At 37.9% G+C, this 13,526-nt stretch overlaps 1 protein-coding gene across 1 annotated transcript; it reads right to left on the reverse strand.

Annotated features, from left to right (window-relative positions):
• Positions 1 to 1,361: 1,361 nt before the first annotated feature.
• Positions 1,362 to 9,971, reverse strand: fga (fibrinogen alpha chain). The gene is made up of 8 exons (XM_031747933.2): positions 9,817 to 9,971; positions 8,049 to 8,150; positions 7,349 to 7,532; positions 6,816 to 6,961; positions 5,945 to 6,043; positions 3,758 to 3,919; positions 2,737 to 3,373; positions 1,362 to 2,288 (listed from the first exon to the last, which is right to left on the reverse strand). Exons 1-8 carry the CDS (start codon positions 9,865 to 9,867, stop codon positions 1,588 to 1,590), a joined length of 2,082 nt encoding a protein of 693 aa, XP_031603793.1. The 5' UTR covers positions 9,868 to 9,971; the 3' UTR covers positions 1,362 to 1,587.
• Between the last annotated feature and the right edge of the window lie 3,555 nt (positions 9,972 to 13,526).

Below are 13,526 nucleotides of genomic sequence, written 5' to 3' on the forward strand. Positions count from 1 at the left end.
ACAGTTGGTATTTAAACAGTTGGTTGATTCTTATATAGAGCTTTTCTACTCTCTCGGAGCACTCAAAGCACCTTTTTATTTAAATCAGTTCAAATAAATTGTTTACTAAGACAGAGTGCCTTGGTTCCTTTCACAGTTGTATGTCTCATTTAATTGTTATTTATAGGCAAATAAACTGAATGTGCCATTTTTATACTTTGAGCTGTCACACTGAACAAAAAATAATTAATTGACATTCAAGAATCATTTTTTTTTGTTCATGTTCATGTATGCAAGTAAAATAACTGCTATCTGGCAATTTAATCATAATATAAAGATGCGCTTTATTATATGGTAAAAAATACATTTTAATAAATAATAAAATAAATTTTAAAATACATGGATAATGATTATATTTTAGCATTAGAAATATAATATTGATTAGAGTTTGCTGAGGGATTAACCATTAAAGATTCTCGTTATTATAAATACTTTTAATTTAGGACAGCTTTGCCTTACAATGTGAAATGCCTTGAGGCAACTGCTGTGTTATTTGGTGTTATATAAATAAAACTGAAATGAATTGAATTAAACAAAAAGAAAAAGACATTGGACGACAGTCTAATAAAGGTATTAAGCCATTTATATGTGAGATTTTTCTTATTACTTTTAAATGAAAACACTGACTTTGTTCCTTTAGAAATCTGAAGACTCTTAACTCAGTATGTTGAAGCACAGATCGAAGAATGTGATACTGTTTGAAATTTCAGGGTTTAAAACAAAGGGATACTCAGATTACCTTTATAAAATAACTTGTGCATAACATTTTATAATGCCTTCTGAATACCTTTTCTTATTTTCTGTAATATTACTTTATCACTATCTTGTTTTCATGTTTTTCACATTCATGGTTTTTAATCTTGTAATCTTTATGTAGTTTTGATGGCTAAATTCAGCAATGTACATTGCCATATAAATGTTTTTAATTATTATTATCATTAGTAGTTGTAGTAGTAGTATTTCTTGCACTATATCATATTGTGTAAGAACTTTTTCGCCACACTACAAACTAGACATACCCATTCAGAATATTTTTAACATATATTTTGTATTACTCACATCATGAAATAATATATCCTTATATTGCTCTTCATTTAAAAAATATTAATAGTAAAGTGAGTGCCAGTTATACATACAGTCTATAAGAGCATATAAATACTAATACCCGTTATTTTACATGTGGTTTATTACTCTGCAACCAAGTGGTTTAATATTTTGATAGATTTTGTACATATTTTCTATCTTTAAGTTTCAATTCAATTCAATAAGATTAAACTCAAGTTATTTATTTAGGGGGAAATGAGAACACAAACCACAGTAAGTAAAGTGAACACTGAGTCTTTATTGATTGAGCAGAGTTCAGTGGTTGAGAAACACAAAAAACATTGGGCCACTGCAAGAACATTGGACTGGTAGTGCTAACAAAAGAATCAATACTGTTTACACAGCATGCTCACAAACAGAAAGTACTTATTGCACAGATTGATTGGTTTTTTTTTCCTTTGGTTTTTGTCCTCTGGTTTTTATCTATTCACCTGTTTTTTCAAGTTAAAAAGCAGTTGGTCGGATAAACATCCGAACAGTTTTCAGGCTGTAATTTGCTGGTTTGTATGTCACCCACACAACTCCATTTTCAGTTCCATGTGGGATGTTTGTTTTGGGGTCATATGTACCTTTATAATAAATACCGTTTAAATTAGCTGACTGGCAGTTATTGTACCACCACCCACCTCCATAAATCTCTGCACAATTATGCTCCGATCTATCGTTATCTTTGTCGAAGGTGCCGAATTTCATCCCATTGTGGGATAAATCAGATGCTTTTGGCATTAATAGAGCATCCCCAGCATCCCCGCTGTATGTGGAGACATGCAGTGGGTACCCCTCCTCCTCTGATCCTACCCGTATAGTGTACTCTGCACTGGCTACAGCACCTTCCCAGTCCTCCAGTTCAACTTTCAGCATTGTCTCACTTTCATTAGTTAGCAAGTGGAGGTTCTGGTTGCCTAACCAAAACTCGCCTTTTCCCTGACTGTCCACTGATCCAAACCCATTGCGGTATTCAACCCAGCTGCGGTTGAAGCTGAGTGCACCACTCTCTCGCTGCTGGACTAACAACCACCCTCCCATAATACCCTCCTGCTGGCAGTAAACATCCACTACTGCCTCAGAGTCGGTGCCGCCAGGTTTGATCTTAAATAGGCCATTTGTTTCCCCATTCAGATGGTTCTGGTAGATTTCGACACAATCTGTAAACAGAGAGGGGCACACCGCAAACCGCGAGTTAGCGTGGACTGGCTAAAACGGACACTTCACCAACAAAAGCTAAACTTGCTGGCAGTCGATTCCTCATCTCCTGATCTCTATGCAAAACACTCTTTTGTGGCAAATAAGCCTGTAGCTAGCAGTATGGATGAGGGTGGTGATATTTTCAGGATTTTTGGTGAGTTTGGTTAATCGCTAAACAGGAATTTGTTAACTGGCAAACTATCGATGAGAAATATGTTTTTATCAAATGTATTATATGGGAAATCTGAAAATCTTTAAACTCCAGAAACAAACAACAAAAAATGCTGTATTCACTTATCATTTTGGTACATAGGGCTAGCTAGCAAGCTAGCTGATGCTAATGCATGCTATCTAGCTAATCATTTTCTTCTTGGCTTTGTATATTTTACCCCAGGTCAGTTTCAGTACCTTTTCCTACATAATCCGCCTGGCGTTCGACTCGTAATGCGGCCTTCACACTCCTGGCGTGAAAATCAGGAACATCATCTTCTGTATTGTCAGTCAGAAACGCGCCAAGGTCGATCCCGACATCAGAATCGAATGGATCGCTAAACCCAGTTTTGGTATTTCCAGAGACGCTGCCCTTAGTGCTGCTGAGATGTACGGTCTTGGTGGAGCCAGTAGAAGAGGATGAGGATGTATGGCTGAGAGAGGGGAACAAGGAGCTTATCCCACCCTTGGTGAAGTCTCCTGTCACCTGGCATCCGGGTCCTCCTTCTATTACCTCCTCCATCCTTTCCACTGGCCCATCGCTTGTATGAACCACAGTTGTTCGGGTTCTCTTGGTGCAGGTGATGGTTTTGGTGGACACATGACTTGTACTGGGTTGGCCGAGGCTTTGCGACCCTCCACCGAAACCAAACGTGTCCGCGTCACCACGTCCTCTAATCTCAGTGATAGATTTAGATGATGTGGAAGAAGCGGATGATGAAGATGAGGAGGATGAGGATGTAGACGAAGAGAAGGAAGTACCTGGGACCTTGGAAACAGTTGCTGGGGATGAGCTAGAGCCTTCCTCTTCCAGGACCAAATGGACAGTCCTCACCTAGAAAAAGGAAAAGAAAAAAAACTCTTAAGGAATATTCGTTCAGTGAAAGTTATTTTTTATGTAAATAAATCAAACACTAGCTCACTGGTGCAAGATGTAAACAATGGGAAGCATATACTTAAGATTTTCATCAATCACTGCATCACCACTTAGAGTTAGGATTAACATTTTAGCCACATGGTAAAGATGCATAGTTTTAGAAACGAGGCGCCCTTAGCTTTCAGAGAATGTCAACTGAAGGCAATTTTGGCCTTATTTCCATTTGAAGTACATGAAAACGCCATATTAATAGTTATTTTTGAATATACCTCTAAACCTGAAAAGTTACCAGCAATGTAATGCTTGTTAAGAGATGAAATCTAAATGTGACAGCTCTCTTACATCAGGGAACATGTCTGCAGTCTGCTGTCCTGCTGCTCCTTCAGCGTCCCTGGATTTGAAGACACTATCCACAACCATGTCCCTTAGCGGCCTGCTCTTCATCACATGCAGCGTCCCCACAGTCTCGACATTCTGGGGTGCCTGGGAGTCTAACTGCTGGACCTGGAAAGACAGACAGAAAGAGAAGTTCACAACCTAATGTTGGGAAAAATTCAATTGTCGGAAGAATGACAAACACAAATCTTATACAAAAATATCTTTTTATGATGTTTTGGCTAGGTGGGATGAGCAGGTGACCATATCCTGTATGATTAGAGTGGCCAAACCGGGTTTGAGTACGACCCGCAACCCTTTAAACTTTACATCTGTTAAAAGTGGTTTAAAGTAATAAGTTTATTTTGGTGACAAAAGTAATGACAAACTGCAAATGGGCGAAAACTGTGAAGACTCATTGCCAGTTATAGCAAATTACTTAAGTTCTTCATGTCAAGGGTGGTGCAAGTTATTAAGTTTTGGGGGCAATTACAGTTCTGCATAGAGCCATGTAGGTTTGGGTAGCTTTTTTCTGTAAATAAATGAGATCATCATTTAAAAATAGGAAAAAGAAGTATTTTCTGAGGTTATCGCTATTGGTCAATAAAATGCAGAGATGGGCGTTACTGTAATCCAATTACTTTTTTCAAGTAACGAGTAAAGTAAGGGATTACTATTGCAAAAACAGTAATCAGATTACCGTTACTTTCACGTAGGAACGCTGCGTTGCTGCGTTATTAAAACCGTGATTTTTTTGCAAGAATGGTTCATGACTGGTGGTGGCTGTAGATCAGGAGGTAGAGCAGGTCACCTACTGATCGGAAGGTTGGTGGTTCGATCCCTGGCTCCTCCAGTCTGCATGTCAAGTATCCTTGGGCAAGATACTAACCCCAACTTGCTCTCCGATGCATCCATCGGAGTATGAATGTGTGTGAATGTACTTAGAAAGCACTGAGTATAGATAAAGTGCTTGTATGAGTGGGTGTGATTGGGTGAATGTGGCATGTTGTATAGAGCGCTTTGAGTACTCCGTGAGAGTAGAAAAGCGCTATATAAGAATCAGTCCATTTACCATTTACTGTGACGTAAGCGAGTGCGACGTTTGAGACAACAGCTGTCTGCAGATCAACAATGGATAATATATCGAGTGCGGGAGAGAGTATGAGCGTGCAGCGTTTAAAGCGTGGAAGTACTGACCTTATTTTGAGTTTGATTCCATAAAAACTGACAAAAACATTAGTGTCCGTTGTGCGTGGGAAGAAAACTTCTTTTTACAGCGAAAAAAACCCCTAAACTTCCAAGCAAGCACCGAGTGCGCTACCACGTATTTCCGTACCACGGAAATTCACAGAGAAACTCGCGAATTCTTCCACTGACCTCTGCGGCACACCTGCACCAGGGTAAACCTCCGCCTACCCCACTCCTGCTTTACAGGTGAAAATAGAGCAACAGGACCGCTAGTCTTTGATTTTATTTATTTTCTGCTGTGTTTTACTTGCATCTATTTGAAAGAGTGAGTGTAAACACAAAAAAATATTTTATTTTATGAGCTGGAATGTGCAGAAAATAGGTTTAAATGTTAAACAAATTTCTTCCAGTCAGAGAATGTTGCATATAATTAAATTTTTGCTTGATGCATAAAGTTAAAAGATTAAAACTAATAAAACAAGTTTTAAAAAGAGAGTTTTCCATTTGATTACATTTTGTATGATGGATTATGCAGAAAAAGTAGAATTGGGCTGAAAGATCTATCACTTTATCACCTATTCAGGTTGTAAATCATGTTTTTAAAAAGTAACTAAGTAACTAAGTAATTAATTACTTTTGAAAATAAGTAATCAGTAAAGTAACGGGATTACTTTTTTGGGGAAGTAATCAGTAATTAGTTACTGATTACTTTTTTCAAGTAACTTGACTAACACTGATAAAATGTGACAGATATGCAAAAACCTAAGAAATTGTGAGAGGGGAAATTACTTGGACTTAAAATGTATTTAAAACAGCAGATTACTCGAGATAGCTGGTGTTTCACTGTATGCAAACCCCACAATTACTTATTTATTGACTCACTCTGTTGATTGGCACTTTAATGAACTTGTTTTTAATTTATTCACCCTTAACTGGGTCCATAGATGTGGTCGCTTGAATTCTCACCTGTTTACTCAAGGTGACGTAGCTTTCCTTGTCCACCTGGTACTCAGAATAGCCTGCACAGGATCCTTTGCAGGAACGAAGCCTAATATCAATATCCACCTGAAAGAGGAGATAAAGTTTTTTTTTTGAAAATGTGAAACCCAAGAGTAAAAAAAAAATTGTAAAACTAGCTTGTAAAAAAGTGGTAGTTTTAAATATATCTGAACAAATTCATTCTGCCATTGTAACATATCTTTACAATAAAAAACAATATTTTACTGCTACTCACTGTTACAAAAGTGCCATAAAAAGATTTTACTTTAGTTAATCTGACCTTTTGATTAATTAATATTCAGAGTTTTGTCAGAAGTTGAGCTACATTCACAGTACAAATCTGAATATATCCATGTGTAGATATTTATTATACTGATTTATGTTGATTTATTGTGTCCTGTCTTCTTTCCCTTACCCCCAACTGGTCACAGCAGATGGATGTCCCTCCCTGAACTTGGTTCTGCTGTTTCTTCCTGTTAAAAGGGGTTTTTTCCTTCCTACTGTCACCAAGGGCTTGCTTAAAGGGTTGTTGGAGTTTTCTCTGTATTATTCTAAGGTCTTAACCTTACAGCATAAAGCAACTAGAGGTGACTGTTGTTGTGATTTGGCACTAGCTAAGTGCTTTTTAAAATGTTCTTATTTTCTTTCTTCTAGACTACTGAAACCTGCGGCTTCACTACTTGGTTACAGCCATTTCAATATTTTTGCATAGTCAACTATCCTCAGTACTTTAAATTTTTTCTTCTTTAGTGCTTTTGTAAATACTTTCATTTTTAAGGATGTTCTTGTCATGTTTTTTATGCAAACATGTATTTTTGACTGTGCTGGCTTGGTATACCTCCAGTCTCTGCATCTCTGTGACCTGGTCTTTGACCCGATCCCTCAGGGCTGCCAGGACAGTCACCTGTCTGTCGATTTTAATCTTCATGTCTGTGATCCTCTGACGAAGAGTCTGGGCCAAGTCAAAGTAGTTGTTGTCGCTGCCTAGTAGAAGAAAACAGGAAACATTTAGTTTAATAAATGGATGGACTGATTCTTACTTTTGTTTAAACACATTTTTTCAGCTGTCCAGAGATGGGAGGGTTCTGCTGGATATAAATAATTGAGATAATACTGGGAATAAAACAACATGATGGCTTCCACAAACTGGTGCGCACTCCCATGTCCCATTTCTTTCTATTAAATATCTTTTAAATATGACTGGATACACCTTTAAAGCTGCTTGTTAGGGTTGCACTTTTGATCAGTTTATGCAGATATTTATTTAACTGTGAAACAACTTCCAGGTATCCTATAACCACCTAGACTGGGTTCCTGTAACCATTAAACTCTTGACTGGGAAACAGAAGAAGTGCACAAAGCCACACTAACCAGCGTCAGTGGTTAGCTTTTCTTTCAAGTAGTCGTAGGTCTGTTTCGACACCGTATCAGCGGAGCGATGTTTGGCCTTGTTTTGATCCAGCAGGCTGCGGATTTTCTCAATCTTCTTCAGCATATTGTGATCGTATTTCTCCATCAGACCCTGGATCCTGCAGCCTGATGGACATTTAGGGCCCTAATGGATGACCAAAGAGAAGACATAATTATTCCTTATTTCTGTGTCACATAAAAATCAGAGTCATTTAAATACAGAACAACAGGTTATTATAATAATTGGCAGTACAACCAGAGGCACAAAAGCTCCAGTCTGGCCCGGATTGTACATTCTGTAGTGTATTTTCACAAGTTTAACAGTTTTTCCTACCCATAAAGACCTCCCTCATGGTCATTCACAATATACCAGTTATTATAGATTTCTGTCATTTTAAGCATTAATTCTTGCAATCGGCTCGTGCTGACAGATTTCCTTCACTTGTTATAGCAGCATCTCTTTACCATATATAAACACTAAGACATAATTTTGAAATCTTATCGATTAAGTACATAGTTAGACTTTTGCACTGACAGAAACTGGAATTTCCCCAGTCCAGCTTTCTTGTAAACATTGAATCTTAAAATTGCACACATTCACTGAGGTCAATAAGAACTTTGCCTAGCTTGAGCTCTGAGAGACAACAGGGAATCTGCATACCCATTCAACGTCTGTGCAGAAAGGCCATTCCTTCTCAGTGGCACATTTTTCACTTCTGGTGCCGTGCTCCACCGGACGACCTCCCCTGGGATCAATCTGGGCCTAGACGAAGACAAGAAAGTCAACATTGTTTTAGTTAGGGCAGAAAACATAGCTATTGTCTCTGGGTTGTTCATGGTGTACAATGTATTTTTGAGGGGTGACTATGCACATATAGTTGCAAACAAAGAGTCTTTGTGACAGAGCCGCTATTTTAGTCCATTTGGTCTACAACAATGACTTTTACAATGAAACCCTACTTAAACAAAACCCTGGTTAAAGGCTTGGTGATACATACTGAACTTCTTTGATAAATCTAACTAAAAATCTTAAAAACAGATGCTGCACATCAAACATGTACATTATAACACGTATAACCAACTTCAACTGAACTGCTCAAATTAGGAGGTGTTTCTTTGGAATAATACTAGTGACTAAAAATACTTAAATTGTTTGCTTCTTACCCACAAATAAAGATTTTATTAATAATATTTATAAAGTAAAATACACAATTACAATAATTATATAAGCAGAAATACTTTTCAAATTTATTTATTGCAAATTTATTTTGAAATGTACTCAATTTTATACTGTTATTAGTACATAATTATTTTTCTTATCATCCTCTTAGGACCCTGGGGTGGCTGTGGCTCAGGTGGTAGAGCAGATAAACTACTGATTGGAAGGTTGGTGGTTTGATTCCTGGCTGCCTCAGTCTGCATGCCAAATATCCTTGGGCAAGATACTAACCCCAAGATGCGTTCATCGGAGTGTGAATGTGTGTGAATGCTTATTAGTTGCACTTGTGTTTAGAAGTGCTTGTATGAATGGGTGAATGAGGCATGTTGTATAGAGCGCTTTGAGTACTCCGGGAGAGTAGAAAAGCGTTATTTAAGAATCAGTCCATTTACCTGGCGTCCACATATGTGGACATCACATTTTGGGTTATTTAGACCAAAATACTCAATTTTGCTCTACAAGGGCCTGATATTCACTTACGAGGACATTATGCTGCTACTGTTCTATCGAAATTTTAAATGAATATCCTCATATGTGGCTCTCATTTTTCATTTTGGTAATTCTTTGTTTTTACATTCATCGGGCCCCAATATGCTCAAATATCAAAGAGAAATTAAAAATGCATGCTGTGGAAAAGTTCGGGTCTTAGGAGGTTAAATATTACATACAAAAATTTTTAGGTCAGTAGTAGTTAATCAGTCTGCAGTATTTAACTAACTGGCTTTAAATAATATATATATAAAAACTGTAAGTATAAATGAAGCTCTGTTTTGTTAGGTCTGCTAAGTTACACATCCTTTATTTGAATTGTTAAAACAGCTAAAGATAGTGACTGTTTCTTTGATTGATCAGTATTCAGCATTCTACTCAAGCCAACGTCCACAACTTCTAAATCTTTTGTTACTATATTCATATAAATCAACAATAATAATAATAATTACCAGAAATATATCTAATAAACTTAGGTAGTAAAATAAAAGAGTAAATAATGAATAAGACAGTGCGCTCGACATCTTTATAAATAGAACAGCCAAATGCTATGTTCATGTATTCATATCAGTAAATAATAAACATATGAGTGATCAGTAAATACATAATTATTCTTGTTATTTATTAAACAACACAGTACATACACTAAAATGACAAAAAAAAAAAAAAATTTCAGCGCCACATCTTTGTAAAATTATTTAAAAACATCAGAGAAACTCACCAGTGTTGAGGACACACATATCAGACACAAAAGGAAACAGAGTCGCTCCATCGTTGCCGTTTCTGTCACTCGCTCTCTGTGTGAAGAGTTGTTGCTGAATGATTTTCTAACGCTGCTCTCTGATCATTTGAAGCCTCCAGGTTCAATTTCACAAACCGGTGAGTCATCAGCAAACACTGGTCAGGTCAGATCAGAGTTGAGCAACAGTTTCTAATCGATGTGTTTGTTGTACTGTGTGTATCTTTACTCAAAAATAATGCATTCAAACACACACACTGAAGTCAAACATGCTGCCTACTCAGTTCAGTTGCAGCAGGATTTCTTGTCAGTTCCTGTACATTTTACACCAACCAAATAGTGACAAACACCAACGACACTAACATTGACTCAACTGAACTCAATCAGAAAAGGGCAACAAAAACATTAGAGGATTTTAAAATGATGGAACAGAGTTTCTATTTACTCCCATTTTACAGCATTACCGTGGGTTTTGTTAAAATATAAATGAATCTCTCTGTATTATTATTACATGCGTCAGTAAAATGTCATTTATTTACCTTTCAATACAAAGATAACAAAATGCTTCACAAAAAAACACCAGAGAATAAAAAAGTTAACTACATACAGGTAAAAAAACAATGCAATGATAAAATGTATAACAATTTTTAAATAACAATAATGATTTAGCTTCTCAAGTTAAGGTGTACGTGTATAAGCCGCTTAGCTAAAGCTTCATATTTTTATTCTCTTTCTAAGGTAAACCATTAGGTAAATGTATATAAAATCAATCTAATCATAAATACTTTGTCACCAAAGACTTTATATTAAAAATGGTTGGTGTCTCCAGATCTTAAAAGTCCATTCTTTTAAATGTGTATATGCTGCTCCTTTGTTGGCATTCACACTATGAAACTTGAGTGGATGTAGCCACCATTGCTTTTACACGTCAACATGAGGCTTCTGGCTGCACCCATGTTGGATTTTAAGACCCAGACGTTATGTTTTCTGGATAAAAGTGTGGAGTGCTAAGTTAGCAGCTTGCTACTTATGAACTGAACAGGTCAAATGCAGAGATGCATATCAGCTAATTAGTGCTTAGCATCACAAAATAAAACTTTGGGAATTTCAATCACCAGAACTGAAGCACAAATCTATTTGTACCATAGGATACTACTTTAGTTATAAAGCGCTTTTTTTTTGTAATTAAAGTCTTTATTTGTTTTTAACCTTTAACCACATACAAACAAAAACAAAACAACAAACCAAACAACAACAGAAAAAAAAAAAAAAAGACAGCTTCCAATCCCATGGTTGGGATCAGTACACACACAAAAAAAGGACAATACAATCAAATTCTTAAGTTATTCCGTTACTGAGTGCCTACACAAACATACAACATAGCAAGCATAAAATTTAACTAAAGATAATTGTCCTGACCAAATAAATTTCAACCATCTCAGCCAAAAACACGTCCCCATGATTTGTCAAAACCCTCCCTATCATCATTAATCCTAGCCAAGAATTTTTCATACGACACCATTTTCAGCATATTTTCTTTCCACCTATTATATTCTGGAGGAGATGGCTCCTTCCATACACTGAGAATAACTTGGGCCGCTGCAATTACCCCCACCTTTATAACCACAAAGTCATATTTTGAAACCCCAGGCAACGCCGACCGATCCCCTAATAAGCACAGTCTTGGTGACAAGGGTATTATTAAACCAATCCACCTTCCTATTTTGTCCAATACTTTTTGCCAGAAGGGATAAACTTTCCCACATTCCCAAATAGCATGCATAAATGTCCCTGGATCTGAACTACATTTCCAGCATATATTACTGGGACTGATTCCCATTCTATAAAGTTTGGACGGAGTGAAGTACCATCTGTGTATTAATTTGTACTGAGTAAATTTACCCCTGGCCTCTCTTATATATTTATCAGAGAATGACAAAATTCTACACCAATCTTCTTTAGAAATTGCACAACTCAAATCTCTCTGCCATATAATCCTCAAGTTTTCACATATCTCTTTTTTTAGATTGTTAAACAGTTTGTAGAAAACAGCTGCTCTATGTGCTGTACTGGACAATTCTAAAAACTCCACCACCATATTTGTGCTTTGAGTAAATTTTCCTTTGGTAATACAATCCCTTATTTGTAAATATTTCCAAAAATTATTTTCTCCTATCAAACCATATTTTTGGGTTATTTCAGCGAATGACATAAACACTCCCCCTGAGTAAAGATCACTTATCCTGTGTATGCCTTTGACAAACCATTCCTTCCAGAACACCATTTTTCTCCCAATCTGTACAGCAGTGTTGTTCCATAGCGAGGTATAAGGTTGTCTTAAATAAGAGGCTCCACACATCTTGTGCACCTCTACCCAGACAGCTTTAGAATACCCGAGCACTGGGTTATTATGAAAGTCTTGTCCATTAATTGCTGAGCCCTGTGAGAGAACATCCAAGGGTGTAAAAGGGCTCACTAGTTCCTGTTCAATCTTCATCCAGCTCAGCTCAGAGTCCGAACCTGTCCAGTGCTTGGCCAGTCTTGACATTTCAAAAGCTAAATTATACAACTTCACATTTGGGAGGGCCATTCCCCCAATGTCTTTAGCGGCCCACATTTTTTTTTATATTCACTCTTGGCTTAGTTATAAAGCGCTTTTAAAAACAACAACCAGCCTGACCAAAGCGCTGCACATTAACACCAAATATAAGGAACATCAATATTTATCAAATCAAAAACAAAGCGATACAGTAATGTTGTGGGGATGGAGCTGGATTCCCTTAAGGTGGTGTCGGAGAGGCGGATGTTGTCCAAGATAAAGACAATGTTGGATAATTCCTCCCACCCACTCCATGACATGACATGCTGGTCAGTCACAGGAGCACGTTCAGTGAGAGACTTGGCTGCGTTCACACCGAACGCGATAGAGGCGAGCGAAAACGCCCTAAACGCCCCTAATTTGACGCGTGCACATTCGCACCTCAACGCGTGTCCAAGAAAAACCCATCGCGCCTCAAAATTGCATCTTTCCGCATGCGGGACCGGAAATGTGGGAGGAAGTTGTGCCAGATGTGTTGTGCTGCAGATGTCCTCTGAATAAACACATTATCTTGTTAGCGGAAAGGTATTTGTACATCAGTGGGAAAATAGCGGGACAGTAGGCGGGCTTGCTAGCTTTTGCGCGGCTTTATCGGGTCAGTCTGAAAATTAAAAGGAGAATGAATGAACTTACCAGGTTGCCCGATCTCCTCACTTCTGTGCCTCCAAGCTCGGTCCTTTTATTCCTGTCTCGGTAGAAGTAGCAGCTGGCATCATACAGCTCTGGGTGATTAGCCACAGCACTGATGAGTTTTTCCTCCATACGGAATGAAGAATGAAGGGCTTTGGTTTGATCTGCCCCTGTGACCTGGTTACAGCCACGTCACCGCCTCCTGATTGGTTGTCGGGCGCGATTTGACGCCGGAGTTCATATTTTCCAACTCCAGCGGTTGGCGCGATGTACGGCGTGTGCACAAATGCAGCACACAATCTGACACGCGTGGTTTTCTTCGCGAGTCAAACGCGCCCCACGCGGTACACTGACGCGCGTTTCACGGGTTTTGGCGTTTTCGCGACGCAAATCTGCTTCCGCATGTTCGCCGGATGCGCAATCGCGTGTCATCGCGCTCTTTCCATTGACTTTACATATACAC

This window comes from Oreochromis aureus, linkage group 3 (genome assembly GCF_013358895.1).
Source record: "Oreochromis aureus strain Israel breed Guangdong linkage group 3, ZZ_aureus, whole genome shotgun sequence".
NCBI classification, from domain to species: domain Eukaryota; kingdom Metazoa; phylum Chordata; class Actinopteri; order Cichliformes; family Cichlidae; genus Oreochromis; species Oreochromis aureus.

Bases quoted from the DNA above. Each gene is read 5' to 3' on its own strand.
- fga (XM_031747933.2), bottom strand. From the start codon at position 9,867: ATGGAGCGACTCTGTTTCCTTTTGTGTCTGATATGTGTGTCCTCAACA. The intron at 7,533-8,048 runs GTATGCAGATTC...GTCATCCATTAG, and splicing joins TCTGCACAGACGTTGAATGG to GGCCCTAAATGTCCATCAGG. The intron at 6,962-7,348 runs GTTAGTGTGGCT...TTCTTCTACTAG, and splicing joins AAAGCTAACCACTGACGCTG to GCAGCGACAACAACTACTTT.